At 41.9% G+C, this 27849-nt stretch overlaps 2 protein-coding genes across 5 annotated transcripts in view; both read right to left on the bottom strand.

Annotated features, from left to right (window-relative positions):
• The window catches only part of PTPRB (protein tyrosine phosphatase receptor type B), a 107950-nt gene extending 85581 nt beyond the window's left edge, over positions 1 to 22369 (bottom strand). For 2 of the 4 annotated variants that reach the window (XM_061639744.1, XM_061639745.1), the window contains exons 1-3: positions 22186 to 22363; positions 20771 to 21169; positions 2485 to 2726 (exon numbers count right to left, since the gene is read on the bottom strand). In XM_061639744.1, coding sequence (XP_061495728.1) covers positions 2485 to 2726; positions 20771 to 21169; positions 22186 to 22261 — 717 coding nt within the window. In that variant the 5' untranslated portion in view covers positions 22262 to 22363. Of the gene's footprint in view, positions 1 to 2484; positions 2727 to 20770; positions 21170 to 22185 lie in introns of all 4 variants that reach the window. The other 2 variants (XM_061639747.1, XM_061639743.1) reach the window with 2 other exon arrangements.
• Positions 22370 to 25452: 3083 nt separating this feature from the next.
• Positions 25453 to 27849, bottom strand: part of PTPRR (protein tyrosine phosphatase receptor type R) — a 191062-nt gene continuing 188665 nt past the window's right edge. The window contains exon 14 of the mRNA XM_061637817.1: positions 25453 to 25796. Within this exon, the coding sequence (XP_061493801.1) occupies positions 25703 to 25796 (94 nt within the window). The 3' untranslated portion in view covers positions 25453 to 25702. The remainder of the gene's footprint in view (positions 25797 to 27849) is intronic.

Genomic DNA, 27849 nt, shown 5'->3' with positions numbered 1-27849 from the left:
CCATATGAACAGCAACAGAATAAGAAATTATATTTTAATGGAATAACAAATGTAGGTAGTCACAAATAAATAGTTAAGCTGATACTGGTAAATATGCTTTCAACAATACTATTTCTGCTGAGCTGAAATTTAAGAAGAGAGACTGAAGAAAAGAGCTAGAGATTGGGGAGTGCCTGGACATATTACTAATAGCTAATATTACTAATAGCAGGCCCCAGTCTGTTTTAGCTCCTTTCCCAAGGTTTCCTGGCTTTTTTTTCTTAAAAAAAAAACAATAAAAAACACCAGTCTCTCTCCCTTTTTTATCAGGAGGAAATGGGCTTTGCATAGCTTTCCCTGTAGTTTTGAAAGTATGAGCTGCAGATTTAGTTGCAACCCAAGGTTGCTCTAATGTAAACATTTTTTTAAAAACCATCATCACCAAGCAACCACTATTGTGCCTTGAAAATGGATTGACCTCAGTTAAACAGCAGCATCCAGGTTTTCATTGTGTAAATGAAGAAATGTTATTGTTCTTCACAATAATATTAACACAGCCCTTAATTTTTTTCAATGCCTCAGATAAATATTGCACACACATGTGGTTCCCTGGAGATGGTCACTTAACATATCTTGATGGATGGTCAAAAGCAAAAGAAGAGAAAGAAAAGAAAAACAAACGTGTAATTAATACCATGATCCACCATACATTCATATAAAACGGAATTTCCTTTTGAAGAGATGTTGAGGTATGTTTCTGTATGCAGCACATTGAGGAGTCAATCCAGAAATATGCCACCACTGAGGCCATCTGAGGGAGAGGAAGCAGCACTCATGCACCTTATGCTCCATGGTACCTAGTTATACCTCCAGCTGAGAGTCCCTGCTCTGTAGATGAAGCTAAATTATCCCATTAGATATATGACACTAGTGATATTTTGCAAGTGGCCTTAGGAGGGCTTTGCTTTGATAGGCAGCATGTAAGTATTCAAAATTAATAAATATTAAATAAATAAATGTTCTACCTCTGTACTCTTACCTCAATACCCTTTAACAAAATAATGATAATTTGCATGTAACCTTTCAGTCTCGTATTGCTCAGTCTTCTAATGCAACCCTTCTTAGGGAAACATTTGACCACTGGACTCTTTTCCCACTTTTGTGTACACATCTTTTCTGAGCTGGCAGATGGATGGTAACCTTGTTTTCTCTGTTGCAACGTAGCACATATTTCCCCTCTCTTCTTATGCAATGTATTTGAAGCATACAACCCATCACCATGTGAAATTCAGTTCTGTCTCCACACCTGTGCACTGCTTTTTGGTTCTTATTGTCCCTTTAGAGTTGTCAGGTTACAATGCTGCAGTGGTAGTTGTCAGCACAATTCCTCTCTCAGTATCTATTCTGGAATTGGTAGTCCTGTTCCCTTGTGGCTTCCTGGCCTCTCAACATTTCATCCTGCCTACAGTATACACTTCTACTCCTCCTTTCTTCTTCTGGGCTCCTCCTCCTTTAATGCAATGTCTCTACATCCCAATGTCTTTATCCCATGAGATAGTCTCCTCCATTGCAACTGAAGCAGCAGACTAGTTTAGGGGGTCCAGCACAGGGCATGTAGCATGCACAGTTGTGTCTTCTAATAGAGGGGAACATTTAGGGGGCTTAGGAGGAACAGTCACTGCTGCTCATCCCTCCCACAACATCTTTGCTGCTCTGCCAGTAGCAGCAGGAGAAGGGAGAAAGATCTCTATCCCTCCCCAACTTTTTAATGCCAAAGAAGCATACCAAGCATCATCAGAGAAGGAAAGGGAATGGGGAGAGACCTTCCTCCCTCTCCCTGCTGCTGGAACAGCAATAAAGATAAATGAAGGGATGGGAGGCAGGCAAAGTGAAGGGATGGGAGGCAGGCAAGCATGTGGTGGGCGAAAGCAGGGAGGGAGGACTTAAGGTCTCCTGTGACTTTGATTACAATGTGAACTAGAGAATATTTGGACCTGTAATGCTTTTCTTGTTTTTGGAGGCAAGCATTGCAAGCTGCTCAAATGCATATTTCTGAGCCAGGGCACAGGAATTTTGGCTGCATCACTATCTAACACAGTAGCTCAATCAGTCAGTGCCAGAAGCTGCACTACTGCAAGTGCAATACGATATAGACATTACCCCTACTTGCTAAATTAATTCTGAGGGCCAGAAGTTCTTAGGGAGCTTAAACCATACAATGGAATCACATATTCCCTAGTATTTGAGGCATTTTGTTTTCTCAGAGGTTGTTTCTTGGGAACTTAAAGGATACATCAGAATCAGGTATCCCCATATACCTTCTTTTTCTTGTGATCTACCTGTTCCCATGATGGGAATTACTATTAAGCTTTTAGCAAATCTCAGCTAGATTTGCTTGCCTTAGATTCAATACATGACAATTTGTGAACCTCTGATCTTGAGGACTCCATCCTCAAAGCAGCTACAAATGAACTACAACTAGTCACAATTATTAACTTAACTTACCTGTTCTGTGGTGGTAGAGGCAAGATGGGTAGTTGTGGGAACCCAGGGTTTTTCTGTCATTTCAAATAAATTCTGGTTAAGATTGACTTTATCCATGTTTTTATTGTTGTTTCCTGCGGCATTTCTGATGGAAACCACTGTACTGCTACTGCCAAGAAAATTCAGTGGACTATGTGTTATAGAATTAAAAGGAGGGGATGTGTTTCTAGTGCTCCGAACAAATGTTTCAGCATCTTCGAAATCTAAGATGAATAAAGGACAGTAAATAAAATCAGTGCTAAGCATACTTGAAAATGATTTCTGACATGCTAATCACATCTTTGTAATAAACATGAACATTATTATTCTGTTAACAATTTGAAAATAATAGGTGATTGAGTAGTAATCACATAACTGAACAAAAGGTTGCTTTAAGCTTCCAATTATATTTTCAGTTGGAATTGCTAAGATCCACATTTCTTTCTTATGTCTCTCTTTTTTTTTAGGGAGCTCCCATGATGGGCATGTGTTACCTATCTCTTGACCTCTTTTGTGATTAGTTGCTTGCTAATTGTATGTGCATGTGTTTTAACCAGGAAGTCACACTTTGAAACTCGAAAGCAATCTTTCCAGGTATTTAGTCTGCACACAGCACCTATAACCCAACCTAGTCACTTCGTGCTATGGGCAAACAACAACTTCTTAGAAGTGAACTTGCATAAAACTCATAATGGACACTTCTGCACTTTCAGACTAAGGACTTATCCACACGAGAGAATAACTTTGTACTAAAGACGCTGTTTTTACCTCTGTTTTCTATTTGCACCATCCACATTAAGTACTCAATTCAAAGCTGCAAACACGGTGTTTTATATTCACACTGAGGGGAAGGATCAATCACATAGTTTCCTAATGACCATGCCTTCTAATTTAACATTTTCACTCCCTCTGGTTACTTGGCAACCGAGCATGCTCAGTTTGTTCTACCAGTAAGTTTCATCTAAAAACAAACCCTGAAGTGTGATTATTTGTATTTTCATTGGTACAATACAGCTGAAATACAAATATTTGTTTGAGCAGTGTTACGCTTTTGGTCACAAGTCAGGTAACATCATGTGAACCATGCAAATTTAAAGGAGATGTGAGTAGCACCAAACACATACCAAACCACTGTGTAGATGGGCCCTAAGGACTGCTTCCACTATTTAAAAAAATTCTACATAGAAACACTTTCATGCAAGTGAAATTGCATGCAAGTCACATGTGGATTATCATGTATGAAGATTGCACACATGTATATTTTGGTACCAGGCAAGCTTTTCATTCATGAATGTACTATGAAATACATGTATGTGTGATCACAGTGCATGATTAGCTGCATGTAGATAGATTTTACCACATGGAAGTGTTTTTCTGTAGGAATTTTGTCATATTTGAAGCAGGCCTATTATGGTGCTGTCTGTGAAATGCTCTTCAAATCCAGCATAGTGATATTAATGTCCTTTGTAACTTCTAAAATAATTATTGGGTTTTAAATATTGTTAGTATAAAGTAGCATACTTGTCCTGCCCAGAGCCCGAGACACGAGACAGAGGTGAGGGTTGATTTAATTCTCTTTTTATTAGAGTGATGGTTACATCCAAAGCAGTGCACTTCATAAACCTGTCTACTCTAGCTCACTGCTTTCCCTACCTAAGCTACCTAAACAGTCTGTGTAGCATGTGGGGAGAGTTGAATCAGCACTGAAGCCTGGGCGGGCACCTGCTTAAGTAGGGAAGGTCTTTGCCCATAAACGAAGGCTCCTCCACAGTTCCACCCTCTCAAGGTCCTTTTTCTCACGCCGTCTCATGTGGGGTGAAGGGGGGCGAGCCTCCGACGGCCCATCTGACAGTGGGGCTTCGCTTGGTGACAGCTCAACTTCAGGGAGCAGGAAGCTGGTTGGCAGGGAAGCGTTTGAAGTGCCAGGTGGGGATTCAGGCGGGGGCGTGGTTGGTGCGTGTGAGGGGTTGCTTCCCAATGGCTCAGGCAGGGGGCTTGCAGGCGGAGCGGGAACTGCCTCGATGGAGGGGCTGGCCAAGGGAGTCTGCGGGCTGACTGAGCTCCCTCTTCCTTCAGCACTCCCAGGGACCTCATCCTCATCTGATTCCTCTCCCTGAACTCTTGCGCCTGGGGGGCAACAACATCCCCCCATGCACTACCCCCACCCCCTGGGCTTGGGCTTGTCTGGGTAAGCGTCATGGAACTCCCTCATCAAGTCCAGCACATGAATACTTTGGCTGATTCGCACAAACGCTCCGTCTGGTCATATCCCTTCCAGTAAATCAAATATTGAAGCCACTCTCGGCGCTTCCGCAAGTCCAAAATGTGCTCCATTTCATATTCCTCTTGCCCATTCACCGCAATGGGGGGCAGGGGCACCTCTGGCATTCTGTGGGGATCCGGAGGGTGTTCAAGAGTAAGCAGGGAATGATGAAACACTGGGTGTATCTTGAAGGAAGGAGGCAGCCTCAGATGAAAAGTCACTGGATTGATCTGAGCCTGCACCTCAAAGGGGCCCACCTTACGATCTTTTAACTTATGGCAGCACTCCCGTGTAGGCACACAGCCACACCCTGTCTCCCACACTGATTAGGGACCCCTCCTGTCGATATTGATCGGTAACTCTCTTAAAGTCCATCTTCACCCTCTCTAACTGTTCCTTTAACAGCTGCTGCATGGCCTGGAGTTCTTGCATGAAGTCTTTGGCTGTTGGAATGGAGGGGCTGCCGTGTGGGGCGGCGAACATTTGGGGGTAGTATCCCAGGTTGGCAAAGAATGGAGTCTGTTGGTGTTAGCAAGCACTGAGTTGTTGTAAGCGAACTCTGCTAAGTGCAAAAAGGACACCCAGTTGTCCTGCTGGTAGTTGACATAACAGCGGAGATATTGCTCTAACGTGGCATTCACTATCTCAGTCTGACCATCCATCTGTGGGTGATGAGACGATGACAGTCTCAGTTCTCTCTGTAGCAGTTGCCACAAGGCGCGCCACAACTGAGCCGTAAACTGTGTCCCTTGGTCCAAAACTAAACTGTCTGGGAGGCTGTGCAACCTTGTACACATACTGAACATACAGTCGAGCAATGTCTCATGCGTTTGGGAGTCCCGTGGATGGAATGAAATGAGCCATTTTAGTAAAAGCATCCACCACCACCATCACGGTTGTCTTCCCCTGCGAGGAGGGAAGGTCAGTGATGGTCCATAGTTACCATCTGCCAAGGACCCTGGGAGTGCCTAGGGAGTGGCTCTAAGAGTCCTGCTGGCTGCCCCATGACGTGTTTAGCTCTGGCACAGGGTGGGGCAGGACTGGACATAGCACTCCACATCCCCCTTCATCTGGGGCCACCAAAACTCCCTCGCGACTGATTGCAAAGTTTTGAAGACTCCAACGTGCCCAGCAGTGGGAGAGTCGTGACACTGATGCAGGACCTTGGCACCCCCGTTCAGCATGTAGCCCTCTGCACTCCCATTAGGCTGCTCCTCTAACTCTGGGCGCTTGTTCTGGACAAATGGATCTTGTTCTTGCACCAACTACAGATCCTCCACCCAGGAGTCCTGGCACACCCCTGCCACCATCTTCTCAAGGGGTATGATCAGTTGCGGAGGTCTCAGAGTTGGATTCTCCAAGTATTCTGGTTTGCGGGATAGGGCATCTGCCTGCTTAATCTGCGCCTGAGGAAAGTCATGGATCTTGAAGTGGAAGCGACCGAAGAACTGTGCCCAGCACACCTGTCTCTGTTTCAGCTTATGGGCAGTGTGGAGGCTCTCCAGGTTCCGATGATTGGTGCTTACCTCATTCTCATGTTGTGCTCCTTCCAAAAGGTGTTGCCAAGTTTCAAATGCATCGTGAATGGCCAACAACTCCTTTTCCCACATGGTGTAGTTTTGCTCTGAACTTGTCAACTTCCGCGAAAAGTAAGTGCATGGTCTCAGACCCCCCCCTCTGTGCTGGTTGTAAAAGCACCTCACTGATGGCCACGTCTGATGCATCCGTCTCCACCACAAAGGGGTGTGCTGGGTTTGCGTGTTGCAGTATGGATTCCGAGGCGAACCGCACCTTCAGCTCCTCCAAGGCTTCTTGCACTGCGTCAGTCCAGCGAAAGGGACCAGGCCCTTTCAGGCAGTCCATGAGGGGCGCAGTCTTGTCAGAATAATTAGCAATGAACCAATGGTAGTAGTTGGTGAATCCCAGGAACCGCTGAAGGTCTTTCTTTGTTTGGGGCGGCTGCCACCTGAAGACGCAGTGATCCTTCCTTGGGTCCATCTCTACCCCGGTTGGGGAAATGCGATACCCCAAAAAGTCCAGCATGGTCAGGTTAAAGCCGCACTTCTCCAGCTTGGTATAAAGACGATGTTCCCTGAGACATTGTAGCACTGCCTGTATGTGTTCCTTGTGTTCTGCTGGGGAGTCCGAATAGATGAGGATATCACCCAGATACACAATCATGAACCGGTCCAAATAGTCTCGAAATATGTCATTCATGAAGCTCTGGAAGACCCCTGGCGACTGGAATTGTCTGAAAGGCATGACCAGGTACTCAAACTGTCCATAATGTGTCTTGAACCCTGTCTTTCACTCATCCCCTCCTTGATTCGTACCAGATTGTAAGCTCCCCTCAAATCCAACTTGGTATGAATCTTGGCCGTCTGCAGTCACTCCAGCATCTCTGTGATGAGTGGCAGGGAATGGTGATCTTATTCAACTCTCTGTAGTCACATGGGCGTAGCTCTCCGTTCTTCTTCTTAACAAACAGCAAAGGGGCCCCAGCCGGAGACTGGGAGGGTCAAATGAAGCCCCTCTTTAGGTTAGTTTCCAGGAATTCCCTTAGTGCTGTCAGCTCCGGTTCCGACAAGGAGTAAATCTGCCCTGCAGGGATGCGCCCCCCGGCATCAGATTTATGGCGCAGTCGTATGGTCGATGGGGGGGGGCAATTGGTTGGCTTCTTTTTTGTCAAGCACATCCTGGTACTCCTCATACTTGTCCGGCAGGACAACTTCCCCTTGCAATATGACTCCAGCCACAACATCGGGGGGGGGACTTCTTCCACGGTTGGCAGTGTTGATGGCAATATCCTAAGGTAAACACCACCACCACTTTGTCCCAGAAAATTGTAGGGTTGTGCTGAACCAACCAGGGCATTCCCAACACCACTGGGAAGCGAGGCAGGGAAGCTATGTAGAATGACAGTCTCTCCACTTGTCCTGGGATTTCCATTCCTAGCATCTTCATTGCTGTGGTAACAGTTCCTGACTTTAAGGACCACCCATTAATGGTCTCGATGGACAAGGGCTGCTCAAGCATTTGGGTGGGCATGCCATGCTCCTGAGTGAAATTCCAGTCCATAAAATTTGATGAAGCTCCAGTGTCGATCATGGCTCTAACTTGAAGACTTCACCCTGAAGGAAGAGTCAGTTGAACCGGCAAGTGAAGGGCGGGCTGCGACAAGAGGGGTTGCTGGCATGGCCACGGCGTCTGCTTCACTCCCAACTCTTTGGCCTCTTTGAGAGCTGGGATTTGAAGTTTTCCTGCACCTGAGCTCTTTCTCCCTTGGAGGGGCATCCTCAGGCCAGGTGCCCCCCTTTCCTGCAGTACAGACATAACCTCTCCCTCCTGCACTTCTCCTCCTACTCCTCCGACAGACGTGGTCTAGCCCCTCCGATTTGTATGGGCTCCAACCCCGGCGAAGTTGAGGTTCCCATGCTAGGTGGGAAACAGACGCGGGGGGAGGTGTGGGAGCCTGAGAGCATGGAAATTCCGCCCTGCACTCGAAGCGGCAACTTTCAATCCGACTGTCTATCTGCAAACATAACTGGATCAGCCCCGCTAGGCTGCCAGGTGGGGAGGTGCATGCCAATTCATCCAGCACCTCCACGCTGAGCCCATTCCTGTAGAAGTACATCAAAGCCGGATCATTGTATTCTACCTCCTGGGCTAAGATGCAAAACGTGTTAGTATAGGTCACCACGGAGCCCTTCCCCTGCTTCAAGGTTCCTAGCTGGCGGACGACCATCTCTTTATTCTGAGAATCATGAACATCTCGGTCATGGCTGTGACGAAGGCAGTGTATTGACCCAGGACAGGGTCGTTTCTTACAAGATATGGGGTAGCCCACTTGGCTGCTTCTCCTTCCAAGAGGCTGATGATAAACACCACTTTCACATCATTCAGCCTGACGTACATGTATGTATAGTTCACACTGGGCAAGGAACGTGGTGAACTGGTCACTCTGGTCACCATAGTGAGGAGGTAGTCCCACTGGCACCTTGACTCAGATGGTGGCACAGCCGCTGGTACTGCAACTTCTTGGGCAATCAGGGCTCAAAAGTTTTGATTCTCGAGTTGGAGATTCTAGGTTACTGCCTGGAGATTCTGGACTCGGCATACAAGGCTTTGATGGTTTCTTGAAGTTCCCCTTCGGTGCTGCAGCTAGCCTCCATGGTTTTGGTCATGGGAGTGTCGGTGAAGGGAGGTGATGGCTGATTCAAGCTGTCCTGCCCAGAGCCCGATACACGATTTTACCACACATAAGTGTTTTTCTGTAGGAATTTTGTCATATTTGAAGCAGCCCTATTATGGTGCTCTCTGTGAAATGCTCTTCAAATCCAGCATAGTGATATTAATATCCTTTGTAACTTCTAAAATAATTATTGGGTTTTAAATATTGTTAGTATAAAGTAGCATATTTGTCCTGCCCAGAGCCCGAGACACGAGACAGAGGTGAGGGTTGATTTAATTCTCTTTTTATTAGAGTGATGGTTACATCCAAAGTGCACGCTTCATAAACCTGTCTACTCTAGCTCACTACTTTCCCTACCTAAGCTACCTAAACAGTCTGTGTAGCATGTGGGGAGAGTTGAATCAGCACTGAAGCCTGGGCGGGCACCTGATTAAGTAGGGAATGTCTTTGCCCGTAAACAACGGCTCCTCCGAAGTTCCACTCTCTCAAGGCCCCTTTTCTTGTGCTGTCTCATGTGGGGTGGGGGGGTGAGCCTCCGATAGCTCAACTGACAGCGGGGCTTTGCTAGGTTCTGGAACTCTCTTCCTAGGGAAGCATGAATGACCCCTTCCTTGCTATCCTTCCATCGGCAGGCAAAGACTTTTTTACTCCGACAGGCTTTTGGACTAGAAGATGTTTAAGATAGGACCTCATAAGGTCTGTTGTATGGTCCTATTCTTAATGTTTTAAATTGTCTTAGTATTTTAAGTGTGTTTCATGGTTTTAATGTTACGAATAGTTTAATTCTATTTTAATTGTATATTTTTGTATGTTTTTTACCTATGTGTAGTTTTTATTTGTAAGCCGCCCTGAGTTCCAGTTTTGGAAAAAGGGCGGGGTAAACATAAAGAGTAATAATAATAATAATAGGTGACAGCTCGACTTCAGGGAGTGGGAAGCTGGTTGTTGGGGAAGCGTTTGAAGTGCCAGGCGGGGATTCAGGCAGGGGTGTGGTTGGCACGTGCAAGGGGGTTGCTTTCCAATGCCTCAGGCAGGGGTCTTGCAGGCAGAGCGGGAACTGCCTCGATGGAGGGGCTGGCCAACGGAGTCTGCGAGCTGACTGAGCTCCCTCTTTCTTCAACGCTCCCAGGGACCTCATCCTCATCTGGTTCCTCTCCCTGAGCTAACTCCTCTTGCGCCTGGGGCGGAACATCACTAAACTTTTATTCAACTGTATTCAAGAATCAGCAATACCACTGACAATCATTTCAATGTGGTTGTACTTAACACGCTCTATGTGGGGTTGCATGCTGACTATCTGGAAACGACAGTTGCTTCAGAATGCAAGTGGCTCACCTTGTACATGGCTAACTGGGCTGGCACACTTAACAGTACTGAAAGACCTGCATTGACTCACAATTAGTTTTTGGCTATATGTTAAAGCAGGGGGGCCTGGTACCCATTGGAACTAGTAGGATGGAAAGCAGGGTGGCTAACACTAGGTACAGCTAGAACTAATGATAGGTGGAACCAGAGCCAATGACAAGCAGAACCAACTAACTCTAGTTTTGCCTCCATCATCCTCTTTGTTGAGTTCTACAACAGGCAACACTGAGACTAAGAAGGAGATAACTGACAGCCAGGACACTGCCTGGGCAGGTTGTAGGTAGGGATGGAAAGATATGCCAGTTTCATTTCTCTGTTTCTAATTTTTCCAACTTTAATTTGAGTTCTCCAGGTTTCTGCAGTAATTTGCGATTTAAAAAAAAATCCTCTGAAAATTCTTCAGCATTTTTTGTGCAAATATCTCCTAATAAACATTTTGTTTGCAGTTTTGACTAATGCACACATTTTTAGAGCATTTTCTTCTAATATAATACATTTTATATGTTATTTTCACCAATATATTTATTTTTATACACATTTCCCCCTAATATATGCATTTTTGTAAACATTCTTTGGTAGGAAAATTGCATCGGATAAGTATGAATTTTGAAGGGTGGCTGTGTTTTGCTTCTCAAATTGTTTCAGTAAGTTTGGATGTGACAAATTCAGCTTTAAATGCAAAGTGAATCTAATTTCTCCTATTTGTAAGTAAGAAGGCAGGGAAGTGGGGGCTGGTTGAAGACAGACTGAGGTTGGTGAGGCAGTGCCCTATTCACCCGAATGGATCAGACTCTACGGCATTAAAGTGCTAGTTTTTGACCTCAAAAGGTCAAAAAAGCTTGGATCCAGGGGATTTCAAGGAATGTCAGTTCCCATATGAGCCTTCCCAGGGTGATTAGATGGGCCTTGCTCCAAATGCCTGCATTGTCTAGTATTGGGTGGTTGGCTGAAACAAGTGGCAGACTCTTTATGGAACACCCTCCCTAGAGAGGTTCCACAGATACAATCCTAACCATGTATGTCCTATTGAATTCAACGAGCTTGCTCCCAGGTAAGTGGTGTTGGGAATACAGCCTTAGTTTTGATTTAGGAGGTCACTTAAGACCACGTTGTTGCAGCAGCAGGCATTTTAATGCTTTTCTGTCTGATGTGCACCATTCTGCTGCCTTTATAGATTTTTATTGTCTTTGATGTTGTTGTCCTTCCTTTAATATATTTTAACACATTGGTTTGATCCCACTGTATATTGATCAGTTGTTAGCTTCTCTGTAGCTCCTTTTGAAGCATTTGACATACAATAGAAAGATGACAGATAGATCAGATTGATAGATGGACAGACAGACAGTTATGGAACACATAAAGCTGCCTTTTCATTGGTCCATCTAGCTCAGTTTTGTCTTCCTTAGCAGTGACTCTCCAGGATTTGAGACAGAAGTCTTTCCCAGACCTACTTGGAGATTGGAGTGATTGAATCTGGGATATTCTGCATGTGAAACAGGTGCACTATCACTGAGCTATGGCAGATAGATAGATAATAGCATGATTGTTGTAGTTTTCCCCCCAATCTTAATTTGATTTACTCATTTATTAAATTAGATTTACCACTGATGAATTCAAGAAGCATGTTTTTCATGTGATAATTTGCAGCCATCATATAATAGCAAGCTTGTTTGAGATTTTCATAATGGATAGAGCAATATGCATATGAATGCAACCAGCTGCATGGATTAGTTATTGGATTAGTTAGAAACACCTCTCCACAAGGCCAAGGACTTTACTTTTCACATACATCTATACATATAAGGTTCACAAGTTTTTGTGAGTGTGCATGATACATGCAACTGGGTCCCTGACAAATCTGAAAGCTCCAACTCAATTTACGTCTCTTCTTGAAGCACCATTTAGCAGTCTGGGCCTAGTTCCTATCTCTCTCCACAACCTGCGCTTTCTTCACTGTTCATCAGGGCAGTCATGGATAATCCTTCAGATTTGGAGAATCTGGCTCTGATAATCCTCTATGTGCTCTTCACCCTTCCAAGTACTCTATTCTTGTGTACCTCTTTGAACAAGACATATGGGAGCAACTCCAAGGAGTCATTCTTTATGTGCAACAAACACAAACAATGGAAAGCAAGACTGATTCCCTATTGGCCGGCCTTGTATACCACTTTTAAATCTTTGAATTGTCCAGGTCTGCTCAAATTGTGACCAGCTCTGTACTGTGGCCTGTCAAGTGCTTGACAACCCCTTCCACTGTTTTTGCAGTCCTTGGTGGGCAACAAGACCAACTCTTTATCCAACTATTTGTGGACTGCTATATACAGTAACAGGCTGCATTAAACCTGGTAGGTTGCAAGTTTTCAGGATTGCTTTATAATAACAGATTATTCAGAACTCTTTCAAATAAAGTCTTATATTCGCTCGGTTCAGGAAATAACCTTTTGTTGGGTGTGGACGGCAAGCTTCTGATAATCGGTTATGATTATATGAGCCTTTTTAGTCATCTTAGGGAATACCAGAGTTGCAATTAGAGTAGAGCAAGAAACGTTTACACATTTTTCACTCACATTCCAGGGTTCTCCCTCTGTGGTAAGAGAATTTCATGTCTTTTCTATGAGAGAGTAAGGTGCAATCGGAGGTGTACTGTGGCTGCTGATGCTTCATTTATAGGCCAGCATGATTGGGACTGTTCTTTAGTAGCTTGAATATCTTTCTCTCATAGAAAATATTGCTTCCTTTCTATAGCAGAATGTGCTTGCTTGAGGCACTTTAGTCCTAGAAGCCGAGTTTCATGCATGGCAAGCCCTTGTTTTGCTGCCACAACAGTAGGCTGGCTGCCACGTATAACAATTTTAGCTCACAGACCCTCTAAAAAAGTTGTAATTACTAGGTTAGAAGTAGCAGATGTTTCCAAATATGATCACTCAGCATATAATTATGAAGTCTTAGAATGTCAGCCTATGATTTTTTCCTCTGCCAAAAGGACCAGTTTGTGAACTTTCATCCTGAAATGAACAACATCCTTTAAAAACATTGACATGCATATTTAATGCTACCAATAAAATAAAATTGTCCATCGTCTGTTTACATATATAAGATGCATCTCCCTGCAAGGTCCCTTTCAATGAAAAACATTCCTTGTTCTAAACTCCTGCAAGTTGTTAGCCTAACATATATTTTGCACTCCTCAGGAAGGCCTCCCCACCCTCCAGACGAACACATAGCTCAGTTCAAATGTTTCTTTCTATTTTGAACTATAATCTTTGCTCTTCTCTGAACAGGAAATTGTAGGAGTCTGTTAAATTACACACACAAAAATCATCATAAGTGTGAGGCATGCCCAATATCCAACATTGGCACTGTGACAATCCATTCACAGGAGTCCAGTAATACATTTTTGGGTTCTACTCTCTATTATTATAGAGCAATGTAGCTTGTGTGACATGATGATTGCTTCAAATATTGCCTTCAGGAGCTTTTGGAACATTATGGGTAACACTGTGTAAACAATGTGCTAAACAGAATTCCGTGCCAAAGTAATTCGGGGCCAAACTTGACGTGATGCTTGTCATTTAGTTTGCCTTTGCACAACAATATTTTCTTTCACAAATCGCTGGTGTGGTTTGCTTAAACCACATCAGGACCATTGCATGGCAAGGGGTGGGCTTTTAACCTCTTGCCCCATCACAGTTCTAGTTCAAATTACCCTTCCTGCACCTGCTATTAGCAATGAAGGGATGCTCCCATTTGTACCAACTTGCTTATTATTTAAAACATAGAAGGCTGAGATTCTCAGTATTGTACATTCTGTGCTCCGAACCTACTTGTGTGTTGATGAGGCAGAATTGAGAAATGCATGGGGGGAGGGCTGCCAATGAGCACTTATTTAGGCACCTCAATATAAGGCTCATCCAGATTGCAGCCTCTTATCTTAGCACCTTGAATGTCCACCATATTTAGCTAATGAAACTAAAACAACAAAGAGACCAAGAATCTTCAGAACATAAGAAAAGCCTGCAGGATCTGAGTGCAAGAGCATTCTCCCCTCCTGTGGTTTCCATCAGATGGCATTCAGAAGCATACTGCCTCCGACCATGGAAACAAAGCATAGCCATTGTGGCTAGTAGCCATGGATAGCCTCATTCTCCATATAGTTGTCTAGCCCTCTTTTGAAACCATCCAAGTTGGTGGCCATCACTGCCTCCTCTGGGAGTGAGTTTCATAGCGTAACTATGCACTGGGTGAAGACGTACTTTCTTTTATCTGTCCTGAACCTTCATTGGATGTTCATGAATTCTAGTGTTGTTAGAGAGGGAGGACAACTTTCTCTATCCATGCCATGCATAATTTTATACACTTCTGTAATGTCACCTCTTACTCGCATTTTCTCTAAACAAAAAGCCCCAAATGCTGCAACCTTTCTTCATAGGGGAGTCACTCCATCCCCTTGATCATTTTGGTTGTCCTCTTCTGAGCCTTTTCCAACTCCACAATATCCTTTTTGAGGTGAGGTGACCAGAACTGTACACAATATTCCAAATATGGTGGCATCTTAGATTTGTACAACAACTTCACAATATTGACAGTTTTATTTTCAGTTCCTTTCCTGATGATCCCTAGCATGGAATTTGCCTTTTTCACAGTCTTGTGGCACCTTAAAGACTAACACATTTAATATGGCATAAGCTTTTCAGGACTACAGTCCACTTTATCAGATGCTTCAAGAGTTATCTTGAGTTGCAACCATGTGCTTTTGTCGATATATCTACCATCACACACACATGGTTGTGGTGGGAAATTATAAACAGAGAGGATTCTGGCACTGGTGAGCCAAGGGACACATATAGTATGAGAAAAATCCTTTGTGCCAATTCCATCCACTAGTGATAGTGCTGAGCCTCTGAATAAATTGTAATTCAGCAGTGTCATGTTGCAGTCTCCTTTTGAAGTTCCTTTGTTCCATTATGGCCACTCTAAGGCCTTTATAGGGCAATAGTAACCTTCCCTCCATCCTAGGCATCAAATCTCCATACAAATATTAGCTGGCTGAGGCCCAGAACCCTGAAAGCACCTATCCAATAATGTATTCCTCATCTTTCAATATGATAAATGCATCATTTGCCAACAATCCCCTTTTTATTCTACACAGAACAAACAGGGCAGTCTGTAGCAAAAGAATAAATGGGCACAAAACTGATATCAGGAATTGCAATATCCAAAAATCAGTGGGGGAACATTTCAAGCTCTTAGTACACCCTATAACTGACCATGAAGTGGCCATCCTTGAACAACAAAACTTCAAAGGCAGACTTTAACATGAAGCCACTGAATTACAATTCATCAGTAAGTTCAATAGTACTACTTGTGGACTGGATCGGCACAATGGATTTTATCACACTGCATGTGTTAATTGGCTCACCAATGCCAAGACTGGTACAAATAGTAATACTATTTATTCATATTGGTATATTGCATCTGACTGATAAAAAAAACACAGAACTACAATAGAAGAAATTAGATGGAGGGTAAAGTGAACCTTAAAGCACAAGCTGTGTCCAATGGGATGAACTGTGAACTTTGCAAATTATAGTAATCCCTTTTAGGTTGCAATCCTATGAAGATTTACCTGGGGGTAAGCCCCACTGAACTCAATGGGATTTACTTTTGAATAGAAATGTATAGGATTGCAGTGTTAATTGCTGAGACCACAGTTTGGAGTTCTCGCAGTGTCCAGTGGGGTGAAGGAAACTTACCCCCTACCAGTCTCATACATCACTTGTTAAGCTGATTTTGAACCGGGAGGTTCAAAAGAAGTTTGTGATGTAGCGCAAGGAGTTGTGGTGCTGGTGGTTTTATCATCAATATTATTTTATTTATTGACTAGTTGATTTGTGTTTTTGTATTATTTTTGTGTTTTATTGATTATTAACTATAAGCTGTGTGGAGGAGGAAAAGCATTGCAAAAATAAAAAAGTGTGAATTTTGAAAGATGGCTGTTTCTCCTCTCGAATTGCTTTGGAAAGTGAAAATTAGGGAGGTTCACTTTAAATCTGAACTGAATTTAATTTCTTTCCCATCTCTACCCCACACTCATCTAAATCTGCTCCAGGGAGTTGAGGACACTTCAGAGCAAATTTATAGAGGCACCGAAAATTGCTTCCCTTCCCATTTCACTGAGTGATGTCATAGAATACATACAGCCCAATAATTATAATAATTGCAGTAATGAAGTCACTGTCCTTATTGTGGACACACAAGCCCTTGCATGTGATGGGGCTCATTGGATCTTGACTTGAATCTCATAATTGGGCTCACTAGGTCATAGCTTGGATATTCAAGAGAAACTTTAAATGTGCTCTTATCACCATGCCTTCCCAACTCACATCAGTCATTTAGCTCATATGCTATATCCTTTTTGCTTATCCTCTGTTTTGTCTACTTAAGACTGTAGACAAAACAAAAGGAGGATATAACGTATGAGTAGAATGACTCATGTCAAACTTGGTGTCTAATGATTTTTTCCTCAACTGAACTGAGGATTCTTTTTTGTGACTTTAAAAATAATGTTGTTATTACAGTACAATTTTAATCAATAATATGTAGAGTTGCTTTAAAATAACATTAAAGCTTTAAAATAACATTAAAAAAATAAATAATTTAGTTTTTAAAATAAGATAAGGATTACATTGGTGAAAATTTAACCAGTGTTCCTGTTTTGTGAAATACCCACATCCAGATCCCAAAATTTAGCTGATAAATTATTTAGGACCACTGGCAAAACGGTTTAAACAAATTAGTATTTTCTAAACTCTACAATGTTTGTTGATCCTCAACATTTTCATGATGTTGATAAGATTTACAGCAAATTCTCATCCATGTCTACTCTGAAGCAAGTCCCGCTAAGCTCAGTGAAAGTTACTCTCATCTAAACAATGCAAAGAATGCTGTATACACCTACTCTCACTTACCTGGAAGTTAGTTCCATTAAATTCCAAGGGACTTACTTCTGAGTGGAAATGGATAGGATTGCATTGTTAGTGATACAGGTCAATGCCCTTTCTGTTTTCTGCTGGATGGTTTACTAAGACTTTTTTTGGATTGAAATTTTACGGTATTATTGATTGTGTGGCTCATAACTGCTCTATTTATTGATTAGATTTATATCATGGTCTATCCCTTAGGCTCTGGGAGGCTCACAGGAATATTTGCAGTGCAATTCTACGACTGTCCACTCAGAAATAAGTCCCATTGAGTTCAATAGGACTTACTCATAGGTAAGTGTGTATATTATTCATTTTATTTATTTATTAGGTTTATATCCCACCCTTCCTTCCAGTAGGAGCCCAGGGCGGTATAGAACTGAAGGTTTAAAATTGTACAGTGTTTTTAACAAGAAGGAGAAAAGTCTAAAGTAACTGAGTATTCCTTAATATTCCTTGAACATTCTCAGAATAATGCCTTGTGGCAGTGACTGATGGCCCATCCAGATGTCCTTCTTTATTGTGCATGCATGATGATTTGTGCTCATGATGGTAATGAGGTGGTTATACACAATCCTGCTTTCAGTATTGTTTGCACCTGCAAAAGTTTTGGAGAGGTGATACTGTTTCCTTTCCAATCAGTGCATGTCTCGTAACTTCCTGTCAAAATCTTGTAACTTTTTATACCACAAATGTTCCAGTTTATTTTTTGTCCCGCTTTTGTTGCACTATAGAGCAAGAGCACTCTTCCAGATGGCAATACCACACAGGGGAATCATTGCAGAACAACTTAATAAAGAGGAATGATGTGTGGACATTCCGGTATAAAGCCACCACTAATGCTCTATTATTATGTCAGTGACATACATCCTAAACAACAACAGTATGGAGAATCTGTTAGAAGACATTGGAAAGTTGTAATGCATCCTCATGCTAGAAGAAACAGGGTCCAACTTCCCTCCAGCAACTCTTGATGCTCCAGTAACTGACTGTTCTTCCCCTTACTTCAGTAATCACAAGTCACGTTAAAATTTTGTCTGAAGGCAGGTCTGGCCCCAGACATTTTGCTACCTGAGTCAGAATACAGAATGGTGCTCCCCTCTTCATCCCACGTACCAAAGCTGACCAGGCTGGCAACTGAATCTTGCCTCAGCACTGGCAATGGGACAGGACAGCATCCTCACTGCACCTGAGAATAGCAGGCTAGCTCAGGTGACATGGAGTGGGCCATGTGGCACACAGGGCTCTGTCCTCCTATTCTTTACTGTCATTTGCTTACTGCTTCACCTGGTGCCTTCTCACTGCCCACTCAAACAAATCTGGCAATGCAGCAACAGTGGCACCAGCATGCATCACACGAACAGGCAATATATGTGTAGATGTGATGCCCGCTGGAGTGCATGGCCTTGGCTGACTGCCTTTCTGTCTGCTTACCTTTCCCAGTGGTGCTGTCTGTGATGTGTTAAGAGAAAGTGACTAGGCAAGTCAACACAGTCAACTCAGATGATCAATAAGCAAGTATCACCATCACCAGGCACTGATTTGGGGTGGAAGTGGTTAGGGAGCTCAGGAGAAATGGGCTAAGGAGCTGCAACCACTAACCCCCAACATCTGCTGCCTGAAGTGGCCACCTTACACTGCTTAATAGTAGGGCTATCCTTGACAGAAGGACAGAAAATTTGTTATGACTCTGCTTCAAAACTGCACTCCATTGTACACATGGAGCTCTGTGTCACAGGGCTGTCCCATTCATTTTTGTATCTCATTATTGAAGACCATCCCCACTGTATTGCATTGCCCACTCCCTGACACTGAGATGAATGGGGCAGCATGCTTGGGGTGTTATATGTGCATTCAGAGTGATCATTGTGTGTATGGTAGAGTTGCTGCCTCAAGTGCCTGTATCATGCAAGCAGATTAACATATGTAATAGATAGAATCAAAGAAGTGAGAGATGCCAAAGTATAGCTAACCATGAATGCATTTTAAAACTATTATATGTATATATGATGGAGTCTAGGTTTTTAGTGCCCAATGGCTGGATTATGCAAAATTACAATCTCCTTTTTCAGTCATTGTATATTCTGACAACCAGCTATGAGGGGCTGACAACAGAAGATAGATGCTACCATTATGAACTTCTATGAAACATCATGTCCTACATCTGAAAGCATCATGCTTCTAAACACATCCAAGGCATCTAGCCATTGTAAGGAGATGCTGAACTAGACAGACTACTTGTCTGACTGACACATCAGCCCTCTTCACACAGTGTGTCCAGAGATATGAATATGCGAATGATGGGGGAGCAGAATCTTGTTTGCTCGCCTTGGACTGTGCCTCATCCACATATTGATCTGAAGCTGTGGACAGGACCTATGCGTTTATAAGTATACATATTTGCTCACATTATTTGTACGTCTACTTTTGCAGGGTACAGATTATGCATACAGAGCTTATGTACCATTTACAGCATGGTCAGGAATGATGGGAATTGTAGTCCAGCAATATCTGGGGACCCAAAGGTGGGAAAAGTTGGTATAAGCCAAGACCAAATTATTATTATTGTTAGCATCTTAGAAGTTTGAAATAAGAACAGCAAAGCCTATTGTGTAGAAAATTTTCAAAGAGCAATATTTCCAGTTGCTGACAGTAGATAACATTGGTTAAAAACTGTTAGAATGTGAACTTCAAACTGATCACTCCCTGTAACAGTGAACTCAGCTAAACAAAATGGGTCCAATGAAAATCAAGAGACAAGTATCTGTATGCTTGGGGAAAAACAAATCCCTTCTTGACTGATATAGGCTATGTCTGTTAGTGTGAAGATATACTTTCCTATGGACCACTACAATTGTTGGATTTTTTAAAAAAGGATTACTAATTTATTCATTTCTATGATGTTGTGTAATTTGTACACTCGTTTTTTTGTAGACAGCATCAGACCTACAGACAACATAATCCACAATAACATCAAAAAAGGCCATAAAAAGCTAGACACCAAAATAGGAAGCCAAAGGGATAAATATCAGCTATGAAAGCACATGATAGGCTAACAAATATATAAACACATCAGGAAGACACTTCTTATTACTTTCTTTGAAATGTGCTTTTTAAGCTACCCTGAATGGTTTTTCATTGCTGCAAGTCATGTTATTCTCCAATGAATTAAATATCAATGATCTTTCAGAAATAGCCAGTGTGGTATAGTGATAGTTGGACTGACACGGAGACCAGGGTTCATTCAGCCATGAAGCTCACTGGTGACCCTGTCTCATCATAACCTACCTCTCAGGGCTGTTGTGAGAATAAAAGCAGGAGGGGGAGAATCATGTTTGTACCACCGCCTTGTGCTTCTTAGAGGAAAGGTGGGATATAAATGTAATAATAATAAATAAAATAATAAAATTGGTTGGCCCAAGACACACATTATAGCTCACAGGAAACATATTTGAAAGAGCAGCTTACCATTCCTTGAGCACAGATTTTCACGTACGGTCTCTCCCTTTCTGTTGACATCAATTCTTTTCCAGCTATGAGGATATTTCCTCCCCATCTTCACTACTACCGTTGGGCCTTGTTTCTTGAGGAACAGAAAGCTGTTTTTCACCTCAAGTAGTCCTTCCTTGCTGTGACAGGTCCAATTAGGTGCCTCAGAGCAGTTGGCGATGATTGCTTTGCGGGAATGTGCAGCCTTGGACCTGATGATGGCCAGACATTGGCCAGATCTAACATGGAGAAGCTTGTCATTCTTCATCCACTTCCATTGCTGGTTTATATTGGTAACATTGCATGTTCCCACATATACTGTTTTATTGCTGTCATAAATACATTGCTCTTTTTGCTCATGGATAATAAGAAAGCCACCTAGAAAAAATGAAGAACCCATACAAATGGAACAGAGCCCATGTTAACATTAATATTTGTAGAACAGCATGAATAGCAACAACAGAGTTCAACAGATATGAAAACCCACGTTAGCTTTCTGCTATGGCACTTGCATAAAAGTGGTAAAAAAAGTTCACACTTGTACAAAAATGAAGTTTGGGATGTGGAAGCAGTTGGAGAAAAAATATCCACTGAAGACATAAGCCAGCTATGTTTTCATTTCACCACTAAACAGTAAATCACACTCTTAGTAAACCTCATTGAAAATGTTTTGCAATGAGCAAGCCATTTGCTGAAAAAAGGTTTTCAGATCTGGGTCTGCTTCTCTTCCCCTGTATGCTTGTGCTCCATTTATTTCATATAAACATGGGGTATTGTTTTATTAATACAAACTCTCTACCTTATGCTTCTAATTGCAATGAGGTTTCCATTCCCTACTTTGCATTAATGACCTGACTGGTACCAAGTTTGCAAGTATGGTTAGACTGAAGAATGTCCTTGCCTGCATCACAAAATAAAATCTGTCCAATCCCAGATACATTACAGCACAGAACAAATACAATTTCGGAATTAAATTCTGACAGCTGTGAAAAGTCTCATATTCAGTCAAATAGAATGTGCTTGGTTGCCCTTGTTTTTGTTTTTATTTCTAGTTTGCTGTGGAATGAGTTACATTACAACAGATTCTAGCTAAAATGTATTTATAACCCTCTGGTTTTATAAGCTGCCTGGACAAAACATGAATAAAGTCTTCCTCATAAATGGAGTGTGCAGTGGGGAGGACTTCTCCAAGAATGAAGTAACGACTCAAAAGAATGTTTATTTCCTTTTTTTGATCAAAACCTAAACAATCTTGGTTTTCTCAGCCCCCCCTTGTATAAACTGAAGCATGGAAACCATTCTCTCTCATCAACTTGGGGGAAACTCCCAGGAACTCTTGGGAATCACAGCCAGAATGAGAAAGGAAACCTGTACAGTTGAAGAGTTGTACTTACCAGAGATCCCAAAGGCCAGGCAGGTAGAAACTAGGACGTGAAATAAAGTCTCCATTTTCCCTCTAACAACTCCCATTGCTTCTTTCTCTCTCTCTATTTTTTTTTTTTAAATGCATATCCCAGATAAGTGAAGCGAAAGCTAGGAAGGAAACGTGCCTTCACAGGAGGAAAATGTCAGTGACGAACACTTCCTTCTATTCAATTGTTTTTGGGAGTTTTAAACCACTTTGTCCTCTCATATGATTCTTCAGTATGTACTAGCTGTCTCTTCTACTTAGGAAAGCCCAAGCAAAAGAGGGGTATATTTTAAAAACAAGTACAGTGCTTAAGCATCTTTGAAAACTCAGCAGAGGAAAAAGAACTATAATTTTGTTTAATTGCCTGTCTGTGAACTATTATATGTCTGCAGGTGTTCTTGATTGGCCAATGTAAATATATACTATGTTGCCCTGTAAACACCACCAGATTTTGTAATGATATGTTATGAATCCATCCAGGAACATCATGTGTTTGCATACCACATATGACTCACCATTGTATGTTCAAATATCCATATACCAGAAGAATGAAGACCTATATCCCTAAGGTCCCTTACGTCTCTTCTATTAGGCTTGTTCACAAGTTACACTGTCTCTGCACCGTGTAAAAGTGTTTGTGTGAAAGAATGTATACTTCTTGATTTATATAGCTCAATTCTTGCATTGTGTATTCAAGTATGGAAATTGTACACTTGTTGAACATCATGCGTTAACCCCCCCCCTTGTGAGTTTAATGGATGCTGATTGCTTGGGCATCCTGAATGAGGAAATCAGCATGAAGGGTAGGATTTGACACTGAACTTTGATTCTTCTCTTACATGTACCCTATTTTTATGATGAATATGGTCCAGATGGATGGAAAACTTTTATGTACCACCTCCCTCCCTGCAAGAAGAATTGTAAATCCTGAAGGTCCTACAGGAAGACATTGCTTTGCAGTTAAGTACAGTACACGCATGCCTCTGTCTACTTACTCAGATATACCCATGTAAAACTGTCAGGTAGTTTGCTCCCCAGCCTGGGTAATTGTCTCATGTGCAGCTAATAGAGAGGGAAGGATATGTCAAAATTGGTTCTCTCTGTTTCTCATTTTTCCAATTTGAAATTCAATTCTCATATTTCTGCAGCAATTTGCTTTTTTTTTTAAAGAAAGAAAATCCTCATGAACATTCTTGAGCATTTTAGTGAAAGTTTCTCCTAATACACAGTTTGTATGCAGGTTTGACTAATGTACATGTTTTTGCAAGCAATTTATCCAAATATAATGCATTTTTGTATGTTATTGTCACCATGTTTATGCAAATTTCCCTGAAACTGCATTTTTGAAGCCTTGTTTGGTTGAAGAGCTGCATCACAACATTCAGATAAGTGCAAATTTTGAAGGCTGGCTGTGTTTGGTCCTCATATCATTTTGGAAAGTGCAGATTTGATAAATTTGGCTTTAAATGTGAACTGAATCAATTTTTTCCTTAGTAGCTAATACTAATTTCCCACATATCTTTAAACATGGGTGTGAAAATGCATCTGCTTTCTTAGTGTGCACATTCAGAGGGGAGATTCCTGCACTCCAGACTGCACACTGAAGTACTCATCTGGAAGTGCAGAAAGTGTTCCAGAGAAAGGCCCTAAGCTATGTAAATGTCACAACAGAAGCTCCCACATCATGCACTGGCCTCAACTCCACTTCCTGTTAGCTGGGTAGATGGCCCAGGGCCAGCCCTGCCATTAGACAGAGAAGGGTGGCCCCCTCAGGCAGCAGATGCTGGGGTGGGGCATGCATATGAGCTGTGGTAAGGTGTCAGAGGACAGAGCTATGTGTGCTGTTAGGCCTGCCCTACAGCCCCTAAGAAGCTATCCTGCTGCCCTCAGGCGTAATGGAAGACACTGTAAGGTTCAGCTGCCAATGCAATTGTCTTCTGTATGTAGAATTAGGGAGGCTGTCAATTTCTCCTACAACTTAAGCAGAAAAAATCACTGGGTGTGGGCCAGGGCAGACCAGTGGAAAGAGCATATTACAATGTACTCTAGGGAATGAAAATGCCCAGGGCAAGGTATTGTGAGATTAGTATCATCTATAGATGATCTCACAGAAAACAGAGAAGCAGATCTGAGTTTCATGTGCTTGTCAGTATAGAAGAGTACCAAAAGTGGATGACAATAGGTGAAATAAAATTCTAACAATGTAGACATCTTCAAATATTTTGTCTCAAGTTTATTGGCTGGATGAAGCAAAGGTAACATCACTGCTTTAGAAACTCATTCAGTTATTTAATCCTGTGCTGAGACTCCTTAGTTCTTGTCAAAGTGAGGTGTGCCAGCTCTACCTTTTGTCATCATAAACTGATCATTGGCAAGATAAAAAGAAACCATCAAAATCCTCATTTTTCATTCTAGTTTGTGTTCCCCAAACACACATCCTCTCATTACAAGAAATGGAAGGTTGACAACTTATTATTTTTTTTAAAAAAAATCTTTCAGTAAAAGACAGGCAAATATTTAAAATTCTTACCATTGAGTATATGTTGCAAAGGTTTTTTTTAAAGTAAAATGACTCACAAGATTTACAAATACATGGGATTCTGTCCCACAGCAAAAAGCAGCTTCTAAGACAATCAACAGTATTGAATATATGCATCAATATTGAAAAAGACATTGGGCTCAGTCCGCTGGAAACTTCTCTTGTGCAAGCCCCACTGAAATGAAAGTGAAGTTCACAATAGTACAGCAAGCTCCAATTAAAATACAGGATTTCTTTTCAGTAGGGCTTGCACAGGAAATGTTCTCTTTGTATTGCAGCCATTGTGTTCTACAATGCTTTACCAACTTTATTTACTATATACATTAAATACCTAAGAATACTAAGGAGTTGTCATATAACACAACTTAGGAGCTGTCATTCAAAACAGTAATTTATTTTGAATACTTTCAAAAACAATGGATTTTTTTCCTGTATGTTTGTTTGTTTTTGTTTGAACCCCTAGTGGACCACTTCAGCTTTTGGTGACAAGAATCCTAAAGGGCTCGGAATTAAGTTTACCACACAATAGGTAATAGCACTTAACAGGTAAGTTGAACATCTGGCAGCCTATTCACAAGACAGACATTTGCAAACGTTAAAGCATTTGAACAAATTTCTTCAGTGGAATTTCCCATGCCCACCTCTGGTAGGACATACATACATACATTCTGTCTGGCAGATTCCATTAATACAGAAATAAATCCCCCATAAGATATATATGTGAAATCCAAATGTAACATCAGTACATTAACCTTCATCAAAACTGGTTCAGGGAACTCACAATACATTCAAGACAAGGGTCCATCAATCTTGGATGCTTATTTTTTATAACCATCCATGTTCCAAGTTGGCTGCAATGCCTCTCCTTCCACGGCTGTAAACTCCTTGAAGAAGTTGCTGGTAGGTAATGAAACAAATTACCTCAAGAGAGATTGACATATTTGCTTCTTCCTGCTTGGTTTCACTGGACAGCTTCAGCAGAAAGCTTGCTTTCATACAGGTTCAATGCATGATGCACAAATTCATACTGTTCACTTGTTTGGACCATTCCACCTCTGAAAAGGAAAGGAAAGGGGATCAGGGTGACAAGTGCCTTTGTGACATTGGGTGGGAGAGAATAGGGGGTTTTTTTAGAGAGCTTTTAGAGACTCCAACTCATAACAGCCCCAGTCAGTGTGGCCAATGGTCAGAGTGGACAATCATCGGGGATGATGGGAGCTGTAGTCCAACAATATCTGGAGGGACAAAAGTTCCCCATGGCTTACGGTGTGCACATTCATATTACTTTTTACTTCTGGTTAAACAGGCTTCAAAGAGTTTGTATTGGTTCAAAAACATCCAAATCCTGTTTGATCAGAGGCGACAGTTCAGTAACTTTCATTACTAACTTTGTAATCTCATGGCTTGACTACTGTAATACAATGTACTATGGGGTCTTGGTTGGTACAATGCGTGTTGCTGGGAATATATTCATCCAGTGTTCTAGTATCAACAATGATTTCCTGTACCTTTCAAGCACAAAGGTATAGTTTTGACCTGAAAGCTCTTAAATGTCTTGGCCCAATGTACCTAATCTCCTTTGACAAAAAAATACACTTTGGAATATACTATTTATATTTCATATTCATACTGCTTTGGCATGTGCATATACATTTTCAATGTCCCACAACCATAGAACCCTCTTCCCTTGAATATTGCCAATAGCATCTTTCAGCCATAGTCCAAAATTTTTATATTTTTACTAATTTTCAACACTAAGGCCAATCTGATTAATTCATGCATGGCTTTCACTGTAAGCATTATAATGCACCCAGCATTCTCAGAGTAGAGGATAGGGCTGTGCACTGGATTCGGCAGAGGCCTGAGAAAATTGCACCTCAGCTGAGTTAGGTTCTGACAGCCACAGATTGTTACAGGTCAGATTTGATGTTCTGGAGTGACCTGGGGCTCTCAGGAGGTGGGGCATCAGACAGGAAGACAAGATAGCTATGGTCCTCCTTCCTGACTGATGAGTAGAGGCAGTGATCCCCCAGGGGTGTGGATGTTATTTTGTAAGGCCTTTTCCAAAACAGCATTGCACAGGATAAATTAACCCTGTTCTCAATCTGGTGTGTGTGTGTGGAGGAGACACGACGTCTCCTTTCCTCTTCCCACCATATGTTCAATTTGGTTTTTTTAAACCCAAATTAAACATAAGCCCCTGCCCCTGAACTTATTTGGGAGTGTCTCCGAGCTTGGTTGGTTTGATGGTCCCTCTCTGGATTGGAGCCACAGGGCAGATCAGGGCAAATATGTGCATAGCCCTAGTGGAGAGCAGAAACTCAATTTCTATAGCATTTTAAGCACAACTGTATCGTTCATGCTCTGAAAATGTAAACTCAGATTTTGTTTGCTCTTTTTCACAACATGCAGTTCCTTTGCCCTTGAACTATTTATATTAATTTAATTTGGACTGAGCAACGTGCATCTTAAAACGTACCGGCAAATCAAAATCTGGCTCCCAGTGTCAATGTATTTTCATTCTTACACTAAATATGTGATCTATTGTGACCATAGGGCACATGTACAAAGTGCAGGTTTTCCTGTCCTTTTTCTAATGCCTCCCAGGCTTCCTGCCTTACCAGCTGACACAGAAGAATTTCTGCAGTAGTGACTCATTGCAGCATTGGCAGCACAAGTCTCATTTAATTTTGACCATAAAAGTATAGATCAGTGTAGATCAGACACCTATGACAAATGTGCTAAAAGGCACAGCAAACGTACATTGTGGAGTTTCTGCACAGTTATTGAACAGAGATCCATACTAAAGGCACAGACAGGGAAAGGGTTAAGTACCACTCCCACTCTCAATACTTTGCTGAAAATGGCAGTCTGTTAAGATTGCTTTTTATTTTATTTTTTAAAAACTCCAATCTAGGGGTGGAAAAATCAGTCAGTTTCAGTTAGTCTCTATTGCTCATTTTTCCTATTTAAAGTTCAGTTCCCTATGTTTATGCATCTGTTTGCTTGTTTTATTTTAAAGACCTCACCAAAAATCATCAGCATTTTAGTGTGCATTTCTCCCAATATACACATTTGTATGCAATTTTGGCTAATATACACATTTTT

The sequence above is a fragment of the Rhineura floridana genome, chromosome 8 (assembly GCF_030035675.1).
Source record: "Rhineura floridana isolate rRhiFlo1 chromosome 8, rRhiFlo1.hap2, whole genome shotgun sequence".
NCBI lineage: Eukaryota > Metazoa > Chordata > Lepidosauria > Squamata > Rhineuridae > Rhineura > Rhineura floridana.
This window is presented reverse-complemented; position numbering and strand designations above follow the sequence as displayed.